This window comes from Impatiens glandulifera, chromosome 7 (genome assembly GCF_907164915.1).
Source record: "Impatiens glandulifera chromosome 7, dImpGla2.1, whole genome shotgun sequence".
Lineage (NCBI taxonomy): Eukaryota > Viridiplantae > Streptophyta > Magnoliopsida > Ericales > Balsaminaceae > Impatiens > Impatiens glandulifera.
Window position 1 is genome coordinate 1,695,718 of NC_061868.1, and position 24,219 is coordinate 1,719,936.

General features: G+C 33.9%; 2 protein-coding genes across 4 annotated transcripts; both read left to right on the forward strand.

Annotated features, from left to right (window-relative positions):
- Positions 1 to 691: 691 nt before the first annotated feature.
- Positions 692 to 2,568, forward strand: LOC124910401 (protein MHF1 homolog). Of its 2 annotated transcripts, XM_047451033.1 has the most exons (4): positions 692 to 928; positions 1,024 to 1,095; positions 1,455 to 1,535; positions 2,248 to 2,568. In XM_047451033.1, the coding sequence occupies exons 1-4, from the start codon at positions 814 to 816 to the stop codon at positions 2,397 to 2,399; spliced, it is 420 nt and encodes a 139-aa protein (XP_047306989.1). In that variant the 5' UTR covers positions 692 to 813; the 3' UTR covers positions 2,400 to 2,568. The 2 variants fall into 2 exon arrangements, with proteins under 2 accessions (XP_047306989.1, XP_047306990.1); XM_047451034.1 differs by lacking the exon at positions 1,024 to 1,095.
- An 8,356-nt stretch (positions 2,569 to 10,924) lies between these two features.
- LOC124910324 (protein MEI2-like 4) lies at positions 10,925 to 15,576 on the forward strand. 2 transcript variants are annotated; one of them, XM_047450956.1, is made up of 9 exons: positions 10,925 to 11,064; positions 12,141 to 12,227; positions 12,320 to 12,467; positions 13,091 to 13,678; positions 13,779 to 14,298; positions 14,400 to 14,484; positions 14,578 to 14,646; positions 14,734 to 14,913; positions 15,228 to 15,576. In XM_047450956.1, the coding sequence occupies exons 3-9, from the start codon at positions 12,329 to 12,331 to the stop codon at positions 15,318 to 15,320; spliced, it is 1,674 nt and encodes a 557-aa protein (XP_047306912.1). In that variant the 5' UTR covers positions 10,925 to 11,064; positions 12,141 to 12,227; positions 12,320 to 12,328; the 3' UTR covers positions 15,321 to 15,576. The 2 variants fall into 2 exon arrangements, with proteins under 2 accessions (XP_047306912.1, XP_047306911.1); XM_047450955.1 differs by having other exon boundaries at positions 12,141 to 12,467.
- Positions 15,577 to 24,219: the final 8,643 nt, after the last annotated feature.

Below are 24,219 nucleotides of genomic sequence, written 5' to 3' on the forward strand. Positions count from 1 at the left end.
CAACACAATATCATTTAGTTATAATAAAGATATAAAATTAAGAAATATATATAATACCTGAAATAATAGTCAATTTGTTTCACTATACACTTATATTTAGTGTTTATAAATGGTCTTCCATCTGTAGAAAAAAAAATAAGATTAGATAATAACAAATTTTAAATTACAATGAGAAATTAATTTATAATAAAGCCTTACTAAATGGTGGTGGTCGTGGTGTCTGATTTGGTACAAAAGAAATATTCATGTTTTCTCGAGGAGGATAACCCCATGAATTACAATTATAAATATAATTACAAGGAGGAACCCAATTGTAAGGCGGGAGTGGGGGTGGCGGTAATGGTTGCGAAAGAGGTCGTGTAGACCTAGAAAATTGGTTCCTGTTAGCCATATGTCTCCTCTGGTTCTGATTTGTCATCTAAAAATCAAAATAAAGATACACAATCGGGGAATAGGATGAGTTTAGCCTGAGGGGAATAGAATGGTATAAATCTTCTTGAAGATATTAGATTTAGATTTAGTGCTAAAACAGAATTTATAATAAAAAAAAAAATTAATCCCGTTATTAAGTTTAGAAAAAGTAGTACTGAGACATTTTTGGTATATTAAAAATAAATGGTCAAATATATAATAACCATTCCATACAAATAAAAAATAAAATAATAATAATCTCCGTCTTTGGCGGTTCCTCCGGTCAATTTCGCGTTTTCCCGCTTTTGTGTGTGCGTGTGTGTGAGAGAGAAAGAGAGAAAGAGAGAGAGAGAGAGATTTGGTTCGGTTGATCTGAAAGAAAGGCGGAAGAAGTGATTAGCAATGGAAGGAGGGAGAGGTAACGGAAGCGATGCAGAAAGAGATGAAGATAACGCGGCCACCGATTTGCTGAGAGATCGATTCCGACTCTGCACAATATCTATTGCTGAAGCAGAAGGTTAGTTAGTTCATGAATTCATGTATCGAAAGAAATGGAATCTCTAATCGAATCAATTTCAATCTTATATTTGTTTGATTATCTTCTCTCAACAGTAAAAGAGAATAATCTGGAAATTACTCAACCTGTGATGACTTGTATTTCAGACCTAGCTTTCAAATATGCAGGTAGGTATAGTCTTCTTTCTCTTATGCGTCATAATTTGATTCTTCTTCTGTTTTTACTGATTTCATTATAAATTGCAAACTTTTTGTTGTGAAATTCTAGCTAAAATCAATTAAATTTGGAAATTTGTTGTCGAGCATGTTAGAATTAAAGGAATCTTGACAGTTTAGGTTATACCTATTTGAAAAAAGTAAGGATAAGTAACAGATTTGATCTCTGTTGATGTTGATTATCTTTTATTTTCACATTTTGATGTATGTGTTGATCTCATCTGCTTAGCTTACAGTTTGATCAAAATGTTGTATAAATCTGCTTGAACTGGGAGGTTAACAGAAGTGTCTGTTATTTCTTGAAAAGGCAGAGCAATTGGCTAAAGATCTTGAATTATTCGCGCAGCATGCTGGTCGTAAATCTGTGAATATGGAAGATGTAATCCTTACTGGTGAGTAAAAACACTCATTCTCACTAAGATTCATTTGAAAATAATTGTGTTTTTCTTCCTTTCTTTAACATTTCATTGCAAAACAGTTGGTCTTTTTCTTGATATTTCTTTTGGTAATGTACCTTAGAGTCTTTCTATTCTGATTTATGACTGAAATTAATATAGGGTTTTGTTATAAAATCAAGCATATGGGTATTTAGTGCTTCTTATCCATGTTTTATACACATAACATGTTCCATTTCTAATGGTTTTATTTCTATGTGGAGGCTGTAAAGTTTAAACAGTCAAGTCAATCATTGTTTTCCTGTTGTCTAAGACCAAAGTGATAGTGTTAGGTTATGCTTGAATGATTGAAAATTAGCATTAGAAATAGAATGAGGAATTTCGGGCATTCTTAGGAGAAATCAAACCTAATTTGTTACCCTAATGAGTTAATTACAATTTTGTTTCTATGTTTGGAGAAATCATTGAATTCTAAACATCTAACAACATATTAACAACAGTTGGAAGAATGGCATTGGCTTGAAAGGCACATGAAGTATACTAGAATTGAAATTTATAGTTTGATAAAGTGGAATTGTACTTAAAACAGTTATGCACAACTTAATTCTTAAGAATTCTAATTTCAATTCATCTTATTTCCCAAGCACTCTACTCATTAAATTATCAAGGATCAGTGATCGGATCATAAGATAATCTCATTCTGTTTCAGCCCACAGGAATGAGCATCTTGTTACGTTATTGAGGTCCTTTTCAAACGATCTCAAGGCGAAAGAAGCTCTTTCTGACAGGAAACGCAAAAAGACAGTGAAAAGAGATGGAAAGGTTACATCAGGAATTATCATTGATCTTCCAGATTCTTAATTCAGTATGGTCCAGATAAAATTCTCAAATCTTAGATCATTTGCAGTCTATTTAATCATTGACCCTTTGTTTTTTTTTGGTTGTCATGGTGCTACATTTAAAACTATTGTGATACAAAATCTTGATTGATGAAAAATTCTATTATTTGGATTAAATTGTTAAAATTTCATTTGCAACTATAGTTGATGATTGGGATAAGGAACCCTTCATCAAACAAGTCCTCAAATTTCTCCAAATTTTGAGTTATTTGATGTCTTTAATATAATAAAAAATATATATATTATGAAATGAATATGCTTTCCATATGTCAATTGTTAAATGTGATGTGATTTTTCTCAACAAAATTATTCACTAGATATAGCTCACTCCAAATCTAGTTGCCTCACTTCACTATTTTTAACCCAATTTTTAGTTTATTTATTAAATGAAATTATTTTATTTATTTAAATAATATTAAAAAAATTTATTAATAATTTTAATAAAAAAAATATTTTAATGATAGTTATAATAATAATAAGAGGAGTGATAGAGTGAGGGAATTTAGTGAGGGAATTTGGTGAGGGAATGAGAAAAGAGAGAAATTATTTGATTTTTTCAGCGAATAAGATTATGATACGTCATTCCCTCATCAAATTCCCTCACCTAATCATTTCTCTAATAATAATAATATAGTCCTTTTTTATATAATTGATTTTAAATATTATATATTATTATTAAAATTATAATTATAATAAATTAATTAAAATGAAAATTTAAAAAACAATTTAAAATAATAATAATAATAATAATCTTTTTATATAATAAATTATTTAAAAAATATTAGAAAAGTTAAATATAAAATATTTTAATAAAAATTATTATAAAAGAAATTATATCATATTATCAGTTATAATATGTATTATTAAATGAAAAACATATTTAAGTGTTTAATTCACTATTATTATATAATATTGAAATTGAAAAACTGTCTTATATTTTTATTTTATTTTATGTTTAATTGATAATTTTTTATTTATAATTTTAAAAAGAATATATATATTTATGTTAAGAAATTTTGTAAAAATATTGAATCATTTAACTCTTTTTATTTTAATTTAAATTCTTTTTTGAAAAAATATAATTAGAAAATAATAGTTTTATAAAACAAATATTCAAATTTTATTATAAAACTTAAATATGAAATATTTTAATAAAAGTTGTTATAAAAAATTATATTATGTTATAATGTATTATTAAATAAAACATCATAATTCATTACTATTATATAATATTTGAAAGACTCTTGTGTATATTTTTTTTATGTTTCATTGATATTCTTTTATTTGTAATTCTAAAAAAATATATATTGATGTCATAAATTTCGTAAAATTTAACCATTTTTTTATTAGCATGATTAGTGATTAAATATTAAGTGTTTATATTTTATTATTTTATTAAATTATGATACATTTAAATATTTGTATATTTAAAAAAGTTAAAGTATAATTAAATAATAACAATACTATACAATTTTTTTACATAAGATTCCAATCTCTATCATGAGATGGGACTACCTAAAAATACGAATTCGGAATTCATAACACCAATTATAAAGATGTAAATAGTTCATCATTTGAGTTGACTATCAATATTAAGTCAATCGAAAAACATAATAAAATGAATGACTTTTGAATATTGTCAAAATCAATTATCAAATAAAAACTATGGTCACACTAACATATATATGGAGTAAAAAATAAATTTATATTTATTTATATATATTAATAATTAAAAGATGAATCAAATATTCTCATACACCCCCATTTTACCATAAGAGAACCCATATAAATGGTAAAAACATATCTAAAATTTCTTTCAAAATTATTTCTCTTTTAAAATAAATAAACTAAATTATTTAATTTTTATCATAATCATTGTTTCTCCAAAACAAAGAACTACTAGTTTTTTTTTTTAATTCTCGTAATTTATGTTAATACGTTCTTTAACTTTTATTTTACAATTATAACTTAACACTTTTAAGGTTATATCGTGATTCTCGTTCTCTTAACATTTTTAATCATAAAAATATACGATGTATACTTTTAATGGAAACGAAAAACAAATGAGAATTTTGATTTAAGTAGAGAAAAAACATACATAATTAAATGACGCATGTTTAACCTTTTCTATTAAATGATTCACTCTAAACATTTAAATTCATTATTCTCTTAGTAATCAAAAGGACATACGAATACGAAGAGATCAAACATTTCATTTGTATGTTTAATTATTAGTTTGTAAACAATAGTGAAAAGCTTAAAAACAAATATTATTAATTATTTATGTGTAAAATACATATATATACATCCTTACCAACTATGAAATTTAGAAAAATGAATGTTATTGTTACCGAAATAAAAACCATCTTCATTCACCACCCAATAACATGCGTATTGTTTTATGAATCCTGGAATCTGACAGTTACTCTTCATACCATTATCATAAACATTGAAAGTTAAATTTTTCGAATTCCAAACAAAGAGACAATAGTAGAGTGTAGATGTGATAAAGTTCTCATGAAAATGCCACCCGAATTGTTGACCTTGATTTATGTAGTGAGTACCAAAGTCATCGTCTTTTGATTTACATCTTGTCCCAAGTGGTACAGGTACATCTGAGACATTGCTAATTATATGGATTTCACCAGGTGGGGTGTCAAATTTCATTCCATTGATCTCATTTTGTTGGCCTCACTAGTTGAAAGTGAAGAGAGAATGAGGAAACTAAGGATAATGTTTAAATAAGACATAATGTTAGTGTTCATAGCTTATAATTGTGTTTGAGATCAATATAATGAGTGTCTATAAGATAATAGTGTATATATACACTTCAAATATCTATCAATGTTTGATACAAGGCTGGCTCTATCTTCATTCTCAACATATTTTATTTTAGAAAGGTATATTATTACAAAAATCTAAATTTCAGTAACTAATATTTTTCTATCTATATGTATTGTATTATTTCAATTTCTTAAATTCTTCTAGTGATTTGAAAAAATCTTATCATTTAAAATAAAACTACTTCTATCTTTATTATTAATATATATTATTACAAAAATCTTGATTTTAATAAGACTTATTCGGTTGTAATTTTATAAATAATTTAAATTTATTCAAAAATCATTTTAATTTAACTCTTATCAATTAAATGAGAACGAGATTAAAATGATTTTTGATTAAGTTTGAATTCTATAAAAGATTACAACAAAGCCTTACTGAAATTTAGATTTTTATAATAATATATGTTGAGAATTTATAATAATATTAATATTTTAAAATAATATTTTTCAATTTTTTAATTTAAAAAAATTAAAAGAGTAAATTAAAGTTAATTATTGTAATAATTAAACTCTATTAGAAAAATTAAATTAAAACCAAAAATAATTTGGAATTAAAATATTGTATTTAGTTTACCCAAACTAAACCTTAAAAGGTGTTGAAATAATTTAATTATGATTTTAGACATAAATTATGTGTAATTTATAGCTTTAAATAATTAAATAATGACTCCAAAATACTCAAAAATAAAATAAATGAACATAATTTTTATTATGTTGTCAAAAATATTTTTGTGTATTAATTTGGTGAAATAAATGAAAGAAAATGGTTAAAATTCGATTTCAAATAATCATTTTATTAAAAATAAAAACTGATAATTCTTTGTGGCAGAAAATAAGGGAATCATCTACAACGGTATTTATATCCATCGGTTCAACGCTGGATTTTCATCCAGCGCCAGGAAGAAGCCACACATCCGGTTGTAACTAAGGAATCGCGCGCCCAAGTCCACACTGGATCAGCTAACGGGACGCTAACCCCGTTAGCCCAGACTCCCGAACGCTAGACAGAACGCCTGGCGATGGACGGAACACCAACAACGCGTTCATTTAAACAAAACGACATCGTTTTGTACTCTTTCTCCATTGTGAAATCGCGAATGTCGGAGGCTTACGCTCGATGCCGATGATCCTTCCAAAAGATCTTTGCCATCTTCCATCTTTATCCTTCCAAACTTCACCAACGTGCACGTCTCTCCCTCGCCATCATTAAGGATTGAAGTCAAAAGCTACCATAGAACTAGGTTAACGAGGACAAAACAGAAACAAATAAGAAGAGTTTCAGAATCCAAATTCAGTATGAATTCAGCTTCGAAATCGACTTAGATTGAGTAAAATTATTCCCCAGGTGTTCTTCTACCAAGCCATCGAACATAATCCACTAATTACAGCATGCTTGAAGAATTTAGAAGAAGCTCTAGCGACTGATTTTTTAAGAAACTACTCTAGTGTTCTGAAACTTGATTTAGAGCTTTGGAAATCTTCATAAATATCATTGAAGGGTTCTCCAATCTCTATTAAGCTTCCAGATCATCTGTAATTTAAGTTGTGATTTGAATTATCTCAAGTTCGATCGGGTTGATCTTATTTAGGGTTCAATTTTGTGCTTTCTATAGTCGAAATCAATCCTTAGATAATTTTTAAGTTTTCTGTTGAAAAGGATTTCATCAATTCAATCCCAATAAAAAAACAAATTTGATTTGAAAATCTGGAAAAATTGAAATTCGTGTTCTTGAATTTTAAACTTGAATTTTGATTCAAATAGATGCCTAACATGTTTGTAAACATGTTAGGATGATTTTCAAATGATATTACACACATCCCGATCATGTTTGATCGAACTAAAATTTTAGAAAAATAAAGTTTAAATTTTAGTTTGTAAAGTTGTCACAGAGCTTGCTTGATGTTCTTATTTTGGTCGTGTTCAATTATAAAAATCATTCAAAGTTGTTGGAACAAGAATTAGGCCATTAGGCCATGCATGAGATGGCCTAATTCAAAAGATCCCAAATTTTACCTTAAAAATTGTTTTGAAAAATCAATTGTCTTAAGGTTCAATTGATCGATTCTAGGATTAGAGGTTATAATCCCTACATGCATATGAGTTGTTAGCAACTTACTGATCATATTTTTATGATCTGTATCAAAACATACAAACCTGCAATTTTCATACCAAATGAAGAATATTCGGTGTTCTTGTACCGAGTCTTATAGAATTGAAGACCGAAAAACATGACCAAGAATTCTCGATCTTGACCGAGACCAATGACTGATGTTCTTAAGATAAAACTAAGCCCTAGGACCGATGTTTTTTATTAAGGACCGATAAATCCGACCTAGGATTTTCACTTAAGACCGAGAGGTCTAACCTAGGACCGAGACTCTCATGACCCACGACCGAGGAATGTAGATCTGAGACCGAGACTCCCGAACCTAGGACCGAACAATCCAAGTTTAGGACCGAGCCTCCCAAATCCTAGGACCGAACACTCTAGTCCTCTAACCTATTATCTCGAGCCCCGATCTAAAGAACCCTTGGTCTAAACCAAGCCCATTTAGTCCAAGACCGGTAAAAAAACGGACCAAAGCCCTAGGACTCCGGTCCTAATGCCTATTTGGTTCCACTTTTCAAAATCCAAAATCATTTTTGTAATTTTAGAACTCCAATCCATTTTCATGTAATCCCGAGAGGTAAAAAATAATTTTTAAATATTTTCAGGATATATCCATAACAAATATTCTAACTAAGGCTCCATTTGAAATTTATTTTTAAATTCTAACATTTTTCTGATATTTTTCAGGATTTGTACTCAATCTTTTCATAACATCAATTGCAAGTACGTACCTCTAAATAATTTTGTACAATTATTTACGTAATATAAACTTATCATTATTGTTTAGGACCCTCAGACTACTAATTAAAAGAAATAAATGTTATAAATATTTTGACAGCGAGACTTTTAAAAAAATAAAACTGTTTTCAACGGGTGCGGATGACATAGTGCAAAAGCCCTTTTCCGAGCGTAACCAAATAACGAACCACTTATGGAAATTCTAGTATAAAGTACATTTATACAAGTATTTTTTAATATTTAGCGACTCGTTTTCAACTAAATAATTTTTTCTTAAAATAATTTGTTTGGTTAGTTTAAATTGGATTTCAATTCAGTTATCATTTGATTATAGTAAATCTCCATATTATTAAAATTTAAATAAAATTAATTATTTTTACATAGTTAATTTCAAAAATATTCAAGTACCGTAAAAATGTTTTAAAATAGTATTTTATTTAAAAAAAATGTCTATCAAGATTAAAACCATCGAACTCGGGTCAATCCGGATCACCGTATTGCCACACGTCATTCGACATGTGCTAGGCTGCGGATATATATATACACTATTATCTTATAGACACTCATTATATTCTCAAACACAATTATAAGCTATGAACACTCAAATTATGTATTATTTAAGCATTATCCTTAGTTTCCTCATTCTCTCTTCACTTTCAACTAGTGAGGCAATCAAAAATGAGATCAATGCAATGAAATTTGACACCCCACCTTGTGAAATTCATATAATTAGCAATGTCTTGGGACAAGATGTAAATCAAAAGTGAAGATGATTTTGGTACTCACTACATATATCAAGGTCAACATTTTGGGTGGCATTTTCATTAGAACTTTATCACATCTACACTCTACAATATGTATATATTTTACACATAAAATTAATAATATTTGTTTTTAAGCTTTTCACCATTGTTTACAAACTAATAATTAAACGTACAAATGAAATGTTTGATCTCTTCATATGTCCTTTGGTTACTAAGAGAATAACGTGTTTAAATGCTTAGAGTGAATTATTTAATAAAAAAAGTTAAGCATGGGTCATTTCATTATATGTGTTTTCTTGAATCGAAATTCTTAATGATTATATTTTATTTTTCGTTTCCATTCAAAGTATTGTATATTTTTATGATTATATTAAGAGAACGAGATAAATTACGACATAAAGTTAAAAGTGTTAAATTATAATTATAATTGTAAATGAGAAAAATAATTGGAAATAATTCTTATATATTGGTAGAGTTAGAAAAATAAGAACTTAAACTTAGTCAAACTCAGCCTAGCCTAGTCAAATTAAAATTTTATATTATATATATATACCTAGTCTTTAGACCGATAAATATATTTTATAAAAGAGAGAAATGAGATAATTAATATTTATTCGAGAAATTAATTTTAGGAAAGGAGGAAAAAAGAGAAACTAAGATTTATTATTAGAGGAGAAAGGGAGTTAAAAGGAGAAAAAACAAACTTAGATGAGTTGTTGCTTCATATTAATATTTTTAATTTTTAATTTTTAATTTTTTATATTATAATTAATAATTAAAAGATATTCATTATTTATTTATTTAATTTTACTAAAATTTATTTAATTATAAATTTATAATTATATAAATGAGACTAGAGATTTTGAGGATGTGTAATTAATCGCTCACCCTTCCAAATTAATTTTAATAAAATAAGGTTAAATTACTCTTTCATTTCCTATTTTTTGCATTCTAATTCAATATTAATTAATGTTTACCCTTTATTTTTCAAGCACACAAAAAAGAATTAAGTCCACTAATTTCTTTTTTTTATAAGTCCATCATAACTCCACTGTCTATGTATATGTATGTATTTTACTCATAAATAATTAATATTATTTATTTTTAAGTTTTTCACCCTTGTTTACAAACTAATAATTAAATATTCAAATGAAATGTTCGATCTTTCTTTCGTACGTTGCTCGTTTATTAAGAGAATCACGAGTTTAAGTTAAACATGTGTGATTTCATTAGACAAGATTTTCTTATCTACTCTCCTCAAAACTCTTTATGATTCTATCTTTGTTTCTCATTTAATTTAAATATTTGTTTATTTCTATGATGGAAAAGTTGAGAGGGGCTATTATAAGAGTTAAAAGTGTTAAATTATACATGTAAAATATAAGATAATGAACTGATTAATAGAGAGGATGAGAATTAGCGAAAACAATTCATGATTCTTGGTTTTTCTTTTTTGAGAAACAACGATGAAAAATGATTTTAGATTCTTTGATTTTTTTTACTATTGAAATGATTTTGAGAGAAATTTTGGATAACTGTCATTTTGTGGTTTTATTTGAGAGAAATTATGCATTTGTTTTTATTATTTATATTGTTTTATCTAGGGATGATAACGGTTACCTTACTCCCTGCTGGATAGTAAAGTATTCATCCCGACACCGACCCACGTTTTGGTCAATTGGATTGAATGTTGTCTTAGCGAGGCGGAGGACTGAAAACTAATTTCCCTTATAATACAGTGTATTATCTGGAAAAAAATGAATAAAAATATTTTCGAAGAAAAAATTTTATAGATACCATCGTCTTAAAAGATTAATATTATACGCATTCGTTTTTATACGAAAAGAAGAAACTTGTAAGGATAAGATTTTGTATAGACTTTAATAACACTTAAAATTCTTACATTATTGTTACGCGCATCTTTCACTATTTTACCTGCGCGTGGAGAGAAACAGTTACCAACCGTTTTAATGGAGATAACTTCAAACTATCTCCTAAGCGGCAAATCGCCTGCATCTCTCTCTCTCTTACAGTTTTAATTTCCTCCGGTGACGACGACGACGATGACGCGGAAGGCATGCTTCTACTACATTCTCCGTTAGCTAGATCGATGGATAATAGTGTTGTAAAGCTTTGGTAGTTTGATGCATCGCCATTTGCTTCAAGCTCAGGTACTTCTCCAACTCCTTATTGTTAATGTTTTAAGTTTAATCGAAATGAAACGAAGATCGAATCCGTATGGTTCGCTGTATGATTGAATTTCTCATTGTTTAATTATTTGATCACTCAGTTGTCTATTGTACTCATCAGTAGTCATCGGATTTGTTAACTTTTAGCTTGAAGACTCTTATTCTGCAAAATTCGATCAACCTTGCGTGATATTGAGTCGATATATATAGATATAATATATATGCTTGTAGTTATGGCGGTACCGGTACGGACTAATGTTTTCGTCTTCTCTTTGATCTGTGGGAGCATACGGAAGAAACTCCGTCGCATTCTCTATCACACTGTTCTTAGTTCATTGCTTGCTAAGACGACGAGTAAAACAAATTAAAAGTCAATTTTCTCTCTTCTTATTTATTGTCAACTAAAGAAGGAGATTTATAATTCATTTTACAAAAACAATTTTATCATTCACACACAAAACAAGGTAATGAGGCGTGATTATGCATATGCTTATTTGTGATGGTATGTTTTTTGGCTGTTAGAAATGTGCACCTTCCTTCTGTAAACAACAATCTCCTAATCTCTATATGTTTTCATTTACATAATAAGATTATTGGTTTATGTTCGGATGATTAATATCCGCATTTTGACTAGCTCTTCAATATTCAATTAACATATTGCCTTAGTACTGTGTTGCATGTGAATCCTTATGCTTGCTCAAAGTTCCAAATCATATGTTTAACCAGATATTTAAGGCTCCTTTTCGTACTCTTCATTCTGTTTCTTTATGACAAAATTTACTGCAGATTAGAGGTTGTAGATTTGGAGACTAATCTCATAATATCTTTATGATTTTTGGTTGGTTTTGTTCTGGGTCTCTTGTTCATCCATCTTAAACTGTACTGCTTATATCCAGGTCTTTTTGGAAACCTTCAAAACATTTCATATTTGTTCAGTATTGCAAGAACAATTATCAGTCAAAGCTCAATTCTGACTGGCTTAAGATACCACATTGCATTGAATATTTTTCTTTTGGTTAGCAAGAAAATGCTGAGACATAATTTTTGTTTGTAAACAGAGAGGAACTACATATGCTCACTAAAATGCAACTGTAACATCAGCCAATCGAAGAACTTTTCCAATCACTGCAGCATCAGAAGATAGTGTCAGTTCATGATTTCTTGTTGTTTTACTAATCACAGACAAGAGCTGTATATAATTGATGTCATGATTTGGCCTCTTTCCCTTGGATCTCAGAGACCAGAAATGAAAATCAGGAGAGAAGCTAACACATGCATTGAGAACCCTTCTCCAGTCAAGGAAAGAAACATGAATAATTCATATGAACCAGTATGTCAAAATGGAAACTTCTCAAGTTCATTGCCTGAAACATTTAGCAGGAAATGTAAGATTCTTCATTTCTTATAATATTAAGAAAGTGATTCTATCTCTGAACTAATATTAAAAAGGACACCTATATTTTGGTTTATTCCAGGACTATAAGTACATTGTTTTGTCCATATGGGTAGCTAGGGAAAAAAAGTCATAAGTTAAAGCCTCGACATCATATAAAACATCTACAGTTTGTAGAAAGTTTTGGGTTCACTAGAAAATATTAGTTATCATTTGCACATTACCAATCAAAACACAAGTGGTCAATTCGTATACACTGTTCTGAGATGTTAAGATGCCACTTTCTTTGTCATAAGAAAGCTCCTTTACTGGGAAATTTACATACATCTTATATATAGGTGTTTATAGTTTTTCTTTAGAAGTTGATGTTAGTTGATACAAGTTAAGGTGGGACTTGCAAGTATAACACACTATCATTTGTGACATATTATTCTTGTTTTCTAATTCCATGTATAAATGTACTAGTGCAATATCTTGGTGGTTACTCTTCTAGATTCTTGATATCTGGTATTTTGTTAGTTTGATTCTTCTTCTTTTCTTTGGAAAAATTTGATTCATTCAACAAGAATTTATCACGAATAGCTGATCTTATTATTGTAACTATATTCTTTGCAGTGGACTTATCAACACATAATTTCCAGCTTGACAAGTCCATTGACACTTTGGCATCTAGCAATGATAAAGGGAGTTGTTTTGGAACCAAAGGAGTAACTGAGGAACAAGGAAATCTCCTTCCTGATGAAAATGATCTATTTTCTGGAATAATAGATGAACTGATACGCAATGACAATACAATTGACAATAATGGAATTGAAGATTTTGATTTCTTTAGAAACACTGGCGGCATGGAACTAGATGTGGATCAGAGTTCGAGTGATGAAGTGGACAGAATGGTGGAGGGTTCTTATGGCTCCCTTGAATATTTGTCTACTCAATTTGGATTAACCAAAAATCTGATTAATGGACCCACTTCCCTTGACACTCACAAGGGAAACCAAGTCTGTCATATATGTGTGCCAAAGCTATATTCCTGTTCCTTCCATGATTTTCATAAAGGACTTACTGTTAAAAATGCACAAAATTCAACTGCCACTAAAGATATTGCTGTAGAAGTTGGTGCAATTGGTTTCATGAGCATGAATAAGGAACATGCATTTACAATGGGTAATGACACTAACCAAGGAGTCGAGTTTCTTAAAAGAGGTAAGAGTTCAGATATCAACTTAGAATCTCTTTCTGATAGCTGCAATAATCTTGTTATGTAGAGTTGCTTCTGACAAAGATCAAAATCTCTTACTTGCAGTTCCTGTTCTTTCCTCAAATGGACTCTCACCTGGTGAGCTTTGTGGGAGCAAAATAAACAATTTCTACTGGCACAACCGCTCTAGTCCATTGATGTGGTCAAACTCTGGATCACTGATTGATGGCAATTTGCGTGGCCACCCTCATGTTGGATCAGCACCACCAATTAACTGTACTGATGGATTTCCTGAATCTTTTCCATTTTGCTCGGGCTCTTTTGGAAATGAAGGATTTTTAAGCCACTCTTCATTGAATTCATGCATCTGCAGTCATGATGATGGAAACTATGCACTTATGAATGGTCTTTATCAGACGAATCAAATCTTTCCAAACAGAATTGGATTTACATCAGTGCCTATTTCATTTAGTTCCTCTTCCAGATATTCAAAAGTCTTCTCACATAGAAGAAGCCAAAGCAGATTTTCTCGGGCTGAAAGAAAGAAGTTTGAGCTCGACATTGGTCGTGTATTGAGTGAGGATGATAAGCGAACGACGCTGATGATAAGAAACATTCCAAACAGGTTATTTTGCGCTATTTTAGTAAAAATACATATGATGAAACAAATTTAAAACAATGTTTAGGTAATAACTGTGACTTCTTTGTTTTGATGCAATCCCCCAGGTACAATTCTAAAATGCTACTGGCAGCCATTGATGAGCAGTGTCAAGGAACATATGATTTTATATATCTTCCAATTGATTTCAAGGTAACATTATCAAACCAGATTATTTTAGTTCCTTTTGTATGCCAATAAATCACTTATTGGTTTTCAACTTTTTTTTTTTTATATATCTCACAGAATAATTGCAATGTTGGTTATGCATTCATCAACCTGATTGACCCACTTCATATTATTCCTTTCCACAAGGTAATTTGTTCATCTTCATGTGAAATATATATTCCATTTTCATCTACCTTAAAATTTACAGAAAAAGGATCAAATTGTTCAATGCAGGCATTTAATGGTCGAAAGTGGGAGAAATTCAATAGCGAGAAGGTTGTTTCCCTTGCATATGCTCGAATACAGGGAAAAACTGCACTTATTGCACGTTTTCAGAATTCAAGCTTGATGAACGAGGATAAAAAATGTCGTCCCATCCTCTTTTGCACAGATGGTCCAAATGCGGGTAAACAGGTTAGGATGATCATTTTTGTCTCGTTACTACTTATCTTATTGAATGATTTATGTGATCCTATAATCTCAATTTGATCATTGCTAGTTTGTTTTCTAAACATTCTTTAATCCAGATCCAAATCTTGATGAAAATTTGTAAATATGTGTCTAACTAAAATTTGATAGTGTCTTGATATATTGCATTATTTGTTAGTTTCTCATTTAGACTCAAATACAATTGGGCATAACATTTCAGAGAACTAAAATGTTTATAAGTTTTCGTAATAAATATATCTTAAACATCAATCATTTTTACTTGATTTTTATGTTTCTAGGAACCTTTCGCGATGGGAACCACCAACATTCGAAAAACTGGTAAAGTGGGAAGAATCATCACTATTGGCGATGATAATCAGCGAGCACGATAAACATTATAACATAACAAACTTTTCTAGTTCCACGAAAGATTTCCATCTTACAAAATCTCTCATGTTATATCGTCACTAACAAATTGGAAAAGATTATACAACATATAGCTAGCTTGCAACACATCTTGTTGCTGTTTATCTTTTATCTACTTTTTGCATAAACACAAATTTTGTTGTCTTGGTTGTTAGGGCTTGTTTGTTTGTACTGCTTATTGTCACCAGACTCTTACCAAGGTGCCCTTCTAATTTTGTTATTAGAGTATACCTCCCTAGTTTCAGGAATTTTGATCTTAACTTGTTTTACATAACTGTTTAAATTTGTGTGGTGCACTTTCCATTTAGATACATTTTCTTTAAAAACATACTCAAATAGAAAAATGATATAAGAGTGTGTTTGATAACACTGAAATTGAAATTGGTTCTAATTCTTATATTTGTTAGACACTTTAATATTAATATTAAGAATTGGAATTGGAATTAGAATTCAATGAAATTCAATATGGTGTAATTTGATAGTTCTCAATTCCAATCTTTTTAGGTCGGAATTGTAATTCCAAATTAACACGTTTTTCATATTTTTGACATGTTTAACACGTTTTTCACACGTTTAAGATATTTTTATATTTTGGCACGTTTAACACGTTTTTGACACATTTAACACGTTTTTTACATCATTGACACGTTTAACACGTTTTTGACACGTTTAACATTATTTTCACGTTTTTAACACGTTTAACACGTTTTTGGCACGTTTAACACGTTTTTGGCACGTTTAACACGTTTTTGGCACGTTTAACACATTTTTGACACGTTTAACACGTTTTTGGCACGTTTAACACGTTTTTGATACTGTTAGATAAATTCATACCGGTTCAAATAAACTTAACTTAAACAAACTTCCTATGCAGGAACGAGGAACCGGACCGGATGAATAAGAAAACCAAATGAAGTAACCGAACCGGTCAAGGTACCAAACCGATCAAGCATACTTAGAACGTGACCAAGGAAGGATCGGCCAAAGCTCAAACAGCCGATCAATCCACAAGACAAACATAACCGGAATAAGCCCGGTCACTTCACTATCAAAAGATATTCGGCCAAGTCAAGTGGCCAACCTAGGCCAAGTCAAAAGGCCGACTAGTACAAGAAGACACTTTGGGTATCTGTTGAGAATGATACCAAAGGAACAGACTGAATACTTCCATATCCATGCAAGTCTGAGGAAAAACCTGTAGGCTGCAGAAGACAGTACTACCGGATCCTTCTACTTCGGGATAAGCCAGAAAGGAAATCTTCAAAGTACAGACAACTGTCCAAGCAGACAGTGCCTACATTGAGTAAAAGACAAACCCAGCAGGTTTGCTTTACAGACCGGCAGGTCTGAAACAGGATGCCAGGTCTGAGATTGACCGTCAGGTCTGAGGAGAAGACCGCAGGTCTGAGACACTGAATCACTGCATCTCTGATCAGCCAATCAGATTCAAGGCTTCGAAATATGACCGTTGGCATATTTCACCTATAAAAGGAGGCAGTTGCAGAAGAGTAAATGCGGGTTTTTGAGCAGACATTAAGGCAGTTACTAAGCGAGACAAACATTGAGATAACAAAAGCTAAGTGCATTTACTACAAGTGATAACAGTGTGGTATTCTAAGAAAGCCTAAGTGCTAAATTCTGAGTGTGTGCGCTACAATTTCAGTGAGAATTGTAAGAGTGTTATCGAGCAGGAAATAAGTCTCGATCGAATTGTATTTGTATTCCTTAGTGAATATCCTTCTCGCGGTTTCGAGAGGAAGGGGTGACGTAGGAGTTTTATCTCCGAACATCCATAAAATCTGTTGTGTTATTTACTTTCTGTTGGCTTCACTACAAAACCGACTAACCTAAACATACCGCCACAAACCAACTCCATACTGACCATACCGAATATCCAGATAACCGAAACCGACCCACCATTCTCCAAATCTCCATCATCCGAAACCGACTCCGCCTATCATACACGTGTACCGCTTCAACTTGAAAGCAAACCTCTTCCGCGCTTGAACCTAGTTCAAGGGTTTGTGACAGGTTGTGTAGTATTGAAACCCCGGTGTTAATCTCTAACCGGATTAACCACCACCCTACGAGTGAGAACCGCTAACCGGTCCAACCCCCGGTCCACCAGCGGCGACCTAGATCCTAACAATTGGTATCAGAGCAGTTAGTTTCAATACTCAAGCAAACATGTATCAGGATAGGCCTCCAATGCTAGAAGGTGATGATTTTGCCAACTGGAAGGCACGCATGCATCTACATCTAGTCACCTTGGATGATGAAATGGAATCCATTCTAACCGAAGGACCGATAGTCATTGATAAAGACAGAAAAGAATGGACAGCTGATGATAGGAGAAGGAACAATCTGGATAACCATGCAAGAAACCGGATCTCCAACAGCGTGGACAGAAACACATATTGCAAGATCAGAGATTGCAAAACCGCGAAGGAGACATGGAACACGGTCATCCAAATCTTTGAGGGAAATGAAAGAACAAAGGAGAACAAAATAATGGTGGCCACACAGAGGTTTGAAAGCATCAAAATGAAACCAGGGGAAACTATGAAAGAATACAGTGACAGGTTCACTGGTGTATTAGATGAGTTAGCAAATCTGGGCAAGAAGTACGACAACAAAGAGGTCATCATGAAGGTTTTGAGATCTCTTCCGAGTGCTTGGGACATAAAGACGATGGTCATGAGAGAATCAAAGAGCCTACGTAAGATGAAATTATACGATGTATTCGAAGATCTTAAGGCATACGAGTTCGAAATGAAATCCAGAACCGAAGAGGAAGTCTCGGCCTCAACATCAACCAGAGCATTATTCACATCTACAGAACCGGCTGTACCTGCTTCTGTACTCACACCTGCACCGGTACCGATTCCTGCACCTGCACCGATCAGAACCGCCGAACAGTTTACTAAGGACGCCATGTCCATGCTCGCACAGAAGTTTGGGAGGTTCATGAAGAGGAGCCAACCGACAAACAACTACTATGGTGACAAATCCAATATAAGATGCTATAACTGTAACTGTATGGGACACTTTAAGTGGGAATGCAGGAAACCAAGGAGGGATACCCAGAAACCGGAATATCAAAATGACAGAAACAATTATCAACAAGCCGGTGAGGGAAGTGAAGTACCGAAAGCACTGATAGCCGATGATGGAGGAAGCCTATGGGCTCACAGTGACAGTGACGATGACCTCACATGTCTCATGGCAAATGAGGAACAGGTATTTAACTCTCCCTGTGAAGAATTTACTAAAGATGAGTTATATAATGCATTGAATGACATGGTAGAAGAATATAAGAACTTATTGACCATGTTACCTAAGCACCTCAACATCAAAACCGATCCCATAGTACCTATCCCAGTGGAACCAGAGGTACCCATCATAACCGAACCGGAGGTCATGCAATCTGATGATACTCATACCCTAGAAACCGAATTAGACCCTAAGATCGAACAACCTAGTGAGTCGACTAGAGACCTAACCGAGAAAGAGAATGCCAGATTTCAGTATACGATGGCCGCCTATAGGAGATCTAGCGATATAGTAAAGAACCTGAATAAAGAATACAGGCATCCACGTTGTAAGAATGGCCTAGGATACACAGAGAACAGATTTAAAAACCGAAAATCCATATGGAAAGCAAAGCTCACAAAAGGAAACCTCCCCTTTATAAAATTCCTTAAGAGCACCTGTACAGCTGAAGAAGAGGAGACCGCATATTATAGGGAAGAAAAGACAAAGTATGACTATGTTGGCCCAACCGATTCATGGCTTGACCTTGAGAAAAGGAAAGCAGAAATCCTCAAATATAAGAAAGACTTCCCTGAACCACGTAGATCAAACTATAGATCATCAAACCAAAGACCATCATCATTTAGGTCATCTGTAGGGAAACCGAAATACACCAGACCAAGTGTGAGGAGAACAGTTGAAACCTTAGCAAAGAAGACCGTTCGATTCATCAAGGTTTGGGTACCTAAGGGACTAATCGCATGTGGACCCAAGTAAATGTGGGTACCAAATAGTTGTAAATATGTAATTTTTGCAGGATCCAAAGAAACGGCTAGGAAACTCCGAATGGTTCTTGGACAGCGGTTGCTCCAGACACATGACCGGAAATAGCAATTTGATAATCGACATCAGATCAGTAACCGGTGCTCCAATTACTTTCGGTGACAACTCTAAAGGTAAAACCGTGGGCAAGGGTAAGATTGTCCATGGTAACCTAACTATTGATAATGTACTTCTAGTTGAAAACCTACGTTTTAATCTACTTAGCATTAGTCAGATGTGTGATGCCGGATACACAGTAGAATTCCTTAAACATGCATGCTTAGTTAAGAACTCTCAAGGGATAGTACTACTAACCGGAAATAGGATAGGTAACATCTACAAGGTAGACTGGAAAACTAGAGTAGAACACCCTATATGCATGATAGCTAAAACTGATCAAACCTGGCTATGGCACAAAAGATTAAACCATCTAAACATGAAAACCTTAAACTACATTCGTGGTAAGAAACTAGTTGAAGGCATCCCGGATATAGTATTTAACCAGGATAAGGTTTGTTCAGCATGCCAAATGGGTAAACAAACTAGGTCATCGTTTAAGAGCAAAGAAAATCTCCAATCTAGCCGATGTCTAGATCTTCTTCACATGGATTTATTTGGACCAATTCAGGTCATAAGCCTAGGAGGTATGCTTTACACCATGGTAGTTATTGATGATTACTCTAGATATACATGGGTAATATTCTTACCGTCTAAATGTGAAACGGTATCAAACCTAATCAACCTCCTTAAGCGTTTGCAAAATGAAAAATCAACTCGTATTAATTGCATTCGAAGCGATAGAGGTACCGAATTTACTAATAGCACATTAACTGCATATCTTGATGAATCCGGCATTAGACACGAGTTGTCTAGTGCTAGGACTCCTCAACAAAATGGCCTGGCCGAGAGAAGAAACCGAACTCTCAAGGAAGCCGCACGGTCCATGATAGCCGACTCCGGTATTGCTCAGAAATATTGGGCTGAAGCTATCAACACTGCATGCCATACACAAAACCGGTCCTTGATTAACAGATTTCACAACAAAACACCATATGAGGTTTATTTTAACAGAGTTCCTAAACTTAAATACCTCAGGATTTTCGGTTGTAAATGTTATATTCATAATAATGGTAAAACTCAACTCACTGCTTTTGATGCAAAGACCGACACCGGCATTATGCTAGGATACTCGTCGGTAAGTAAAGCATATAGAGTATATAACAATAGAACTGCAACCATGGAGGAAACAATTCACGTTGTTTTCGATGAATCGGTTGAAAGCAACACTGCTTCATGCTTTGATCTACATAACAGACTGGAAAATAACGATATTCATTCTGATAGCGAAGATGAGATCCCGGTCTTCAGGGGATTTGTCCATGACCTAATGGGTAATATTGATACCCAGCCGGATCAAGCTGTTTCACAGCAGGAAGCTGACACTTCGGTCCAACCCGAGGAAGCCGGTCGGTCTGACAATCTCGGTCAGCCTACCGACATGTCTAGCCTTGATCAATTAAACGGTAACTTGGTAGACACCCTTGAACTGAATCTCAGAAGAAACAGTAAACATCCTCCTGAGCAAATTATAGGTGACCCTTCAGAACCTGTTCGAACTAGGAGTCAACTTCTGGAAGGATATTTTAACTCTGCTTTTATATCCCAGATTGAACCGAAAAGAATAGATGAAGCATTGTCAGATCCGGATTGGATCTTGGGAATGCAAGAAGAGCTAAACCAGTTCGAGAGTAGTAAAGTCTGGTACTTAGTTCCCAGACCGAAAGATAAATCGGTCATAGGAACAAGATGGGTATTCAGAAACAAACTCAATGAGGACGGTTTGGTCACGAGGAACAAAGCCAGATTAGTGGCTCAAGGCTACAAACAGGAAGAAGGCATTGACTTTGAAGAGTCATTTGCTCCTGTAGCCAGGATTGAAGCCATTAGGATTTTTCTTGCCTTTGCTGCTTTCAAAAATTTCAAAGTTTTTCAAATGGATGTTAAAAGTGCATTTCTGAACGGTGATATACGTGAAGAAGTGTACGTTGAACAACCACCCGGTTTCAAAAATGCTGCATTTCCAAACCATGTATACCGGCTGAACAAAGCTTTATACGGTCTAAAGCAAGCACCAAGAGCCTGGTATGATACACTAACCGCATTCCTAGTAGAGCATGATTTCACCATCGGTTCAGTGGATAAGACCTTGTTCAAATTTGAAAAGAAGGAACATATCCTACTTGTTCAAATCTATGTAGATGATATTATTTTTGGTTCCACTGACCCCAAGCTTTGTGACAAATTTTCAAAAATGATGACTGACAAATTTGAAATGAGTATGATGGGAGAGTTAAGTTTCTTCCTAGGTCTTCAGGTTAAGCAACTCAAGGAAGGAACATTCATCAGTCAACCGAAATATACCAAGGAGCTTCTAAAGAAATTCGGTATGGACACCTGCTCCTCGGCGGCCACTCCAATGAGTTCATCCATTAAATTGGACAGAGATGATGAAGGGCAATCAGTAGATCAGATTGCATACCGGGGCATGATCGGTTCCCTGCTGTACCTGACAGCAAGTAGACCGGACATCCTGTTTGCAGTTGGTGTGTGTGGGAGATTCCAAGCAAATCCAAAGCAATCCCATTACACAGCCGCAAAGAGGATACTGAAGTATCTAAAAGGCACACCTGATGTCGGTCTGTGGTACCCAAAGGACTCATCATTCAATCTAACGAGCTACTCAGACGCAGACTATGCAGGCTGCAAGATTGACAGAAAGAGCACCAGCGGAACATGTCAGTTCCTCGGTGACCGACTGGTATCATGGCATAGCAAGAAGCAGACATCCGTGGCTACATCAACCGCAGAAGCTGAATACTTGGCGGCCGGAAGTTGCTGTTCTCAACTTCTCTGGATCCAACAGCAGTTGAAGGACTTCGGTATTACAGCCGAAGAGTCCCCAATTTTCTGTGACAACACAAGTGCCATTGCGATTACATACAACCCGGTTCTCCATTCCAGAACCAAGCACATCGACATAAGGCATCATTTCATTCGAGAGCATGTCACGCTGAAGCATATCCGGCTGGAATACGTACCCACCGACCAACAAGTAGCCGATATCTTCACAAAGCCTCTACAGGAAGCTAAGTTCTCTCAATTTAGACTTACTCTCGGTTTAACCGACATCAGTCAGATCCTCCCTAAGGATACTTAAAAGGAAAACCGGCTTCGACAGATAAAACAGGTAGTTCTTCTTAAGCTGCTGATCTTTGAATTCTCAAGATGCCTATGGAAGAACCGCCCAGCTCATCAGACAGAGTAAACCGACCGGCTACTTGGTGGAAACACCAACTAACCGCATCGGGATGAACAACTGATGACTGACCGGTTCGGAAGCAGGTCATCCCAGATTATTTGAATTTCACAGATGTGGAACAACTACCAATGTTTGTAGATATCTGTCCTCAAAACGTTGCCTTTTCAAAGAAAACTGGTCGCGCCTAAAAAGACGTGAAGATCTTTTGATATCTTTCATGGTTCAGGCCTATGACCGACACCTAGACTGCAAACATACCTATTTTGGTGAAAAACCTTTTATCCTGCAGTTAATACATGTCACTCCATTTAATGCCTGGACAATAGGTTAACCCCTAAACTAGTATTTAAGAGAGGGAAACGCTCACCACAAAACTCACAAGTCACAAGAATATCCTCTCACTAAGGCAAACTAACCATGTCTCAATTCCCAAACATCCTCCAAGTTGATTTTGAATCCTGTACCGGTACCGAACACTATGAGGTGTATCGGATGATTAAGAAACTAGAAGACACCGGTCTCCAGTATTTTCTGGATGATAAGCAAATCATCTACCCTGCATCCGTCATGGAATTCTACTACAATGCCAGGGTATTCCGGGGAACACCCCATTTTGAGACCCACATCCAATCCAAGGTTGGGGGTATAATTTTCGATTTCACCGAGTAGGACTTTGCTCGGTGATTCAGTCTGCCCAAGCAAGGGATCACAGATCTCAATCCTCCTGCAGACATTAAGGCTGAGGTATCCCTAGCCTTTGCTCGGTCGGATGAACCTGTCAATGATCATGGTTCTAAATCTCTCTTGAGGGCTGAGTACCAGCTCCTCAATGATGTGTTAGGAAGGGGCATCTTTGGAAGGGATGTCACCAATACCTATTGCGTGGAAAGTTTCAATATGATGGCCGCCATCATTACTGGCACACCGGTAAACTGGTCCCGGGTGCTGTTCGACACCTTAGTTTGGATGATTAACGTTCAGTCAGTCGGTCTCATTCCCCAAATGAGCACTCTTCTGGTGGAACTCGGCGTTCCAACTTGTCCTGGCGAAGGCCTGAACCAGGCTCAGGTACTAACTAGGGAAATGACCGACTCTTTCTACAGTCGGTTTGAAAGAGAATGGAGGAGGAGGAACTTCAACCCCCCTCGCTAAGTCACTTCGTCTGGCATCCGGTCGTTTTGCTGCATGTACCGGATGCATCATTAACCTATTCAACTCTGACCATATCGGCCTCATCCATGTCCACTTCGGTTTTATTTGTGCTTTTCTTAACTTCATCATTTATGTATGTCATTTTCGGTGTTGTCTCTACCGTTTTCGGTCTCCATCTAATCTATATCATTATGTGTTAAATGCATTTAATGAGATAATTCCATTTAATGAGATAACTCCCAACCACTCGCATATTTAATTCCCAACTAATCTGGTCACTTTCCAACTACCATTTACCTCGAGATCTGCAAACCGCCACT

What these genes read in the sequence shown, in the direction of transcription:
- LOC124910401 (XM_047451033.1), top strand. Translation starts at nt 814, where the DNA reads ATGGAAGGAGGGAGAGGTAACGGAAGCGATGCAGAAAGAGATGAAGAT. An exon ending in CCTAGCTTTCAAATATGCAG is followed by an intron (nt 1,096 to 1,454) that starts GTAGGTATAGTC and finishes TTGAAAAGGCAG; the next exon opens with AGCAATTGGCTAAAGATCTT. An exon ending in GGAAGATGTAATCCTTACTG is followed by an intron (nt 1,536 to 2,247) that starts GTGAGTAAAAAC and finishes ATTCTGTTTCAG; the next exon opens with CCCACAGGAATGAGCATCTT.
- LOC124910324 (XM_047450955.1), top strand. Translation starts at nt 12,236, where the DNA reads ATGATTTCTTGTTGTTTTACTAATCACAGACAAGAGCTGTATATAATT. An exon ending in ATCTTCCAATTGATTTCAAG is followed by an intron (nt 14,485 to 14,577) that starts GTAACATTATCA and finishes TATATCTCACAG; the next exon opens with AATAATTGCAATGTTGGTTA. An exon ending in GTCCAAATGCGGGTAAACAG is followed by an intron (nt 14,914 to 15,227) that starts GTTAGGATGATC and finishes TTATGTTTCTAG; the next exon opens with GAACCTTTCGCGATGGGAAC.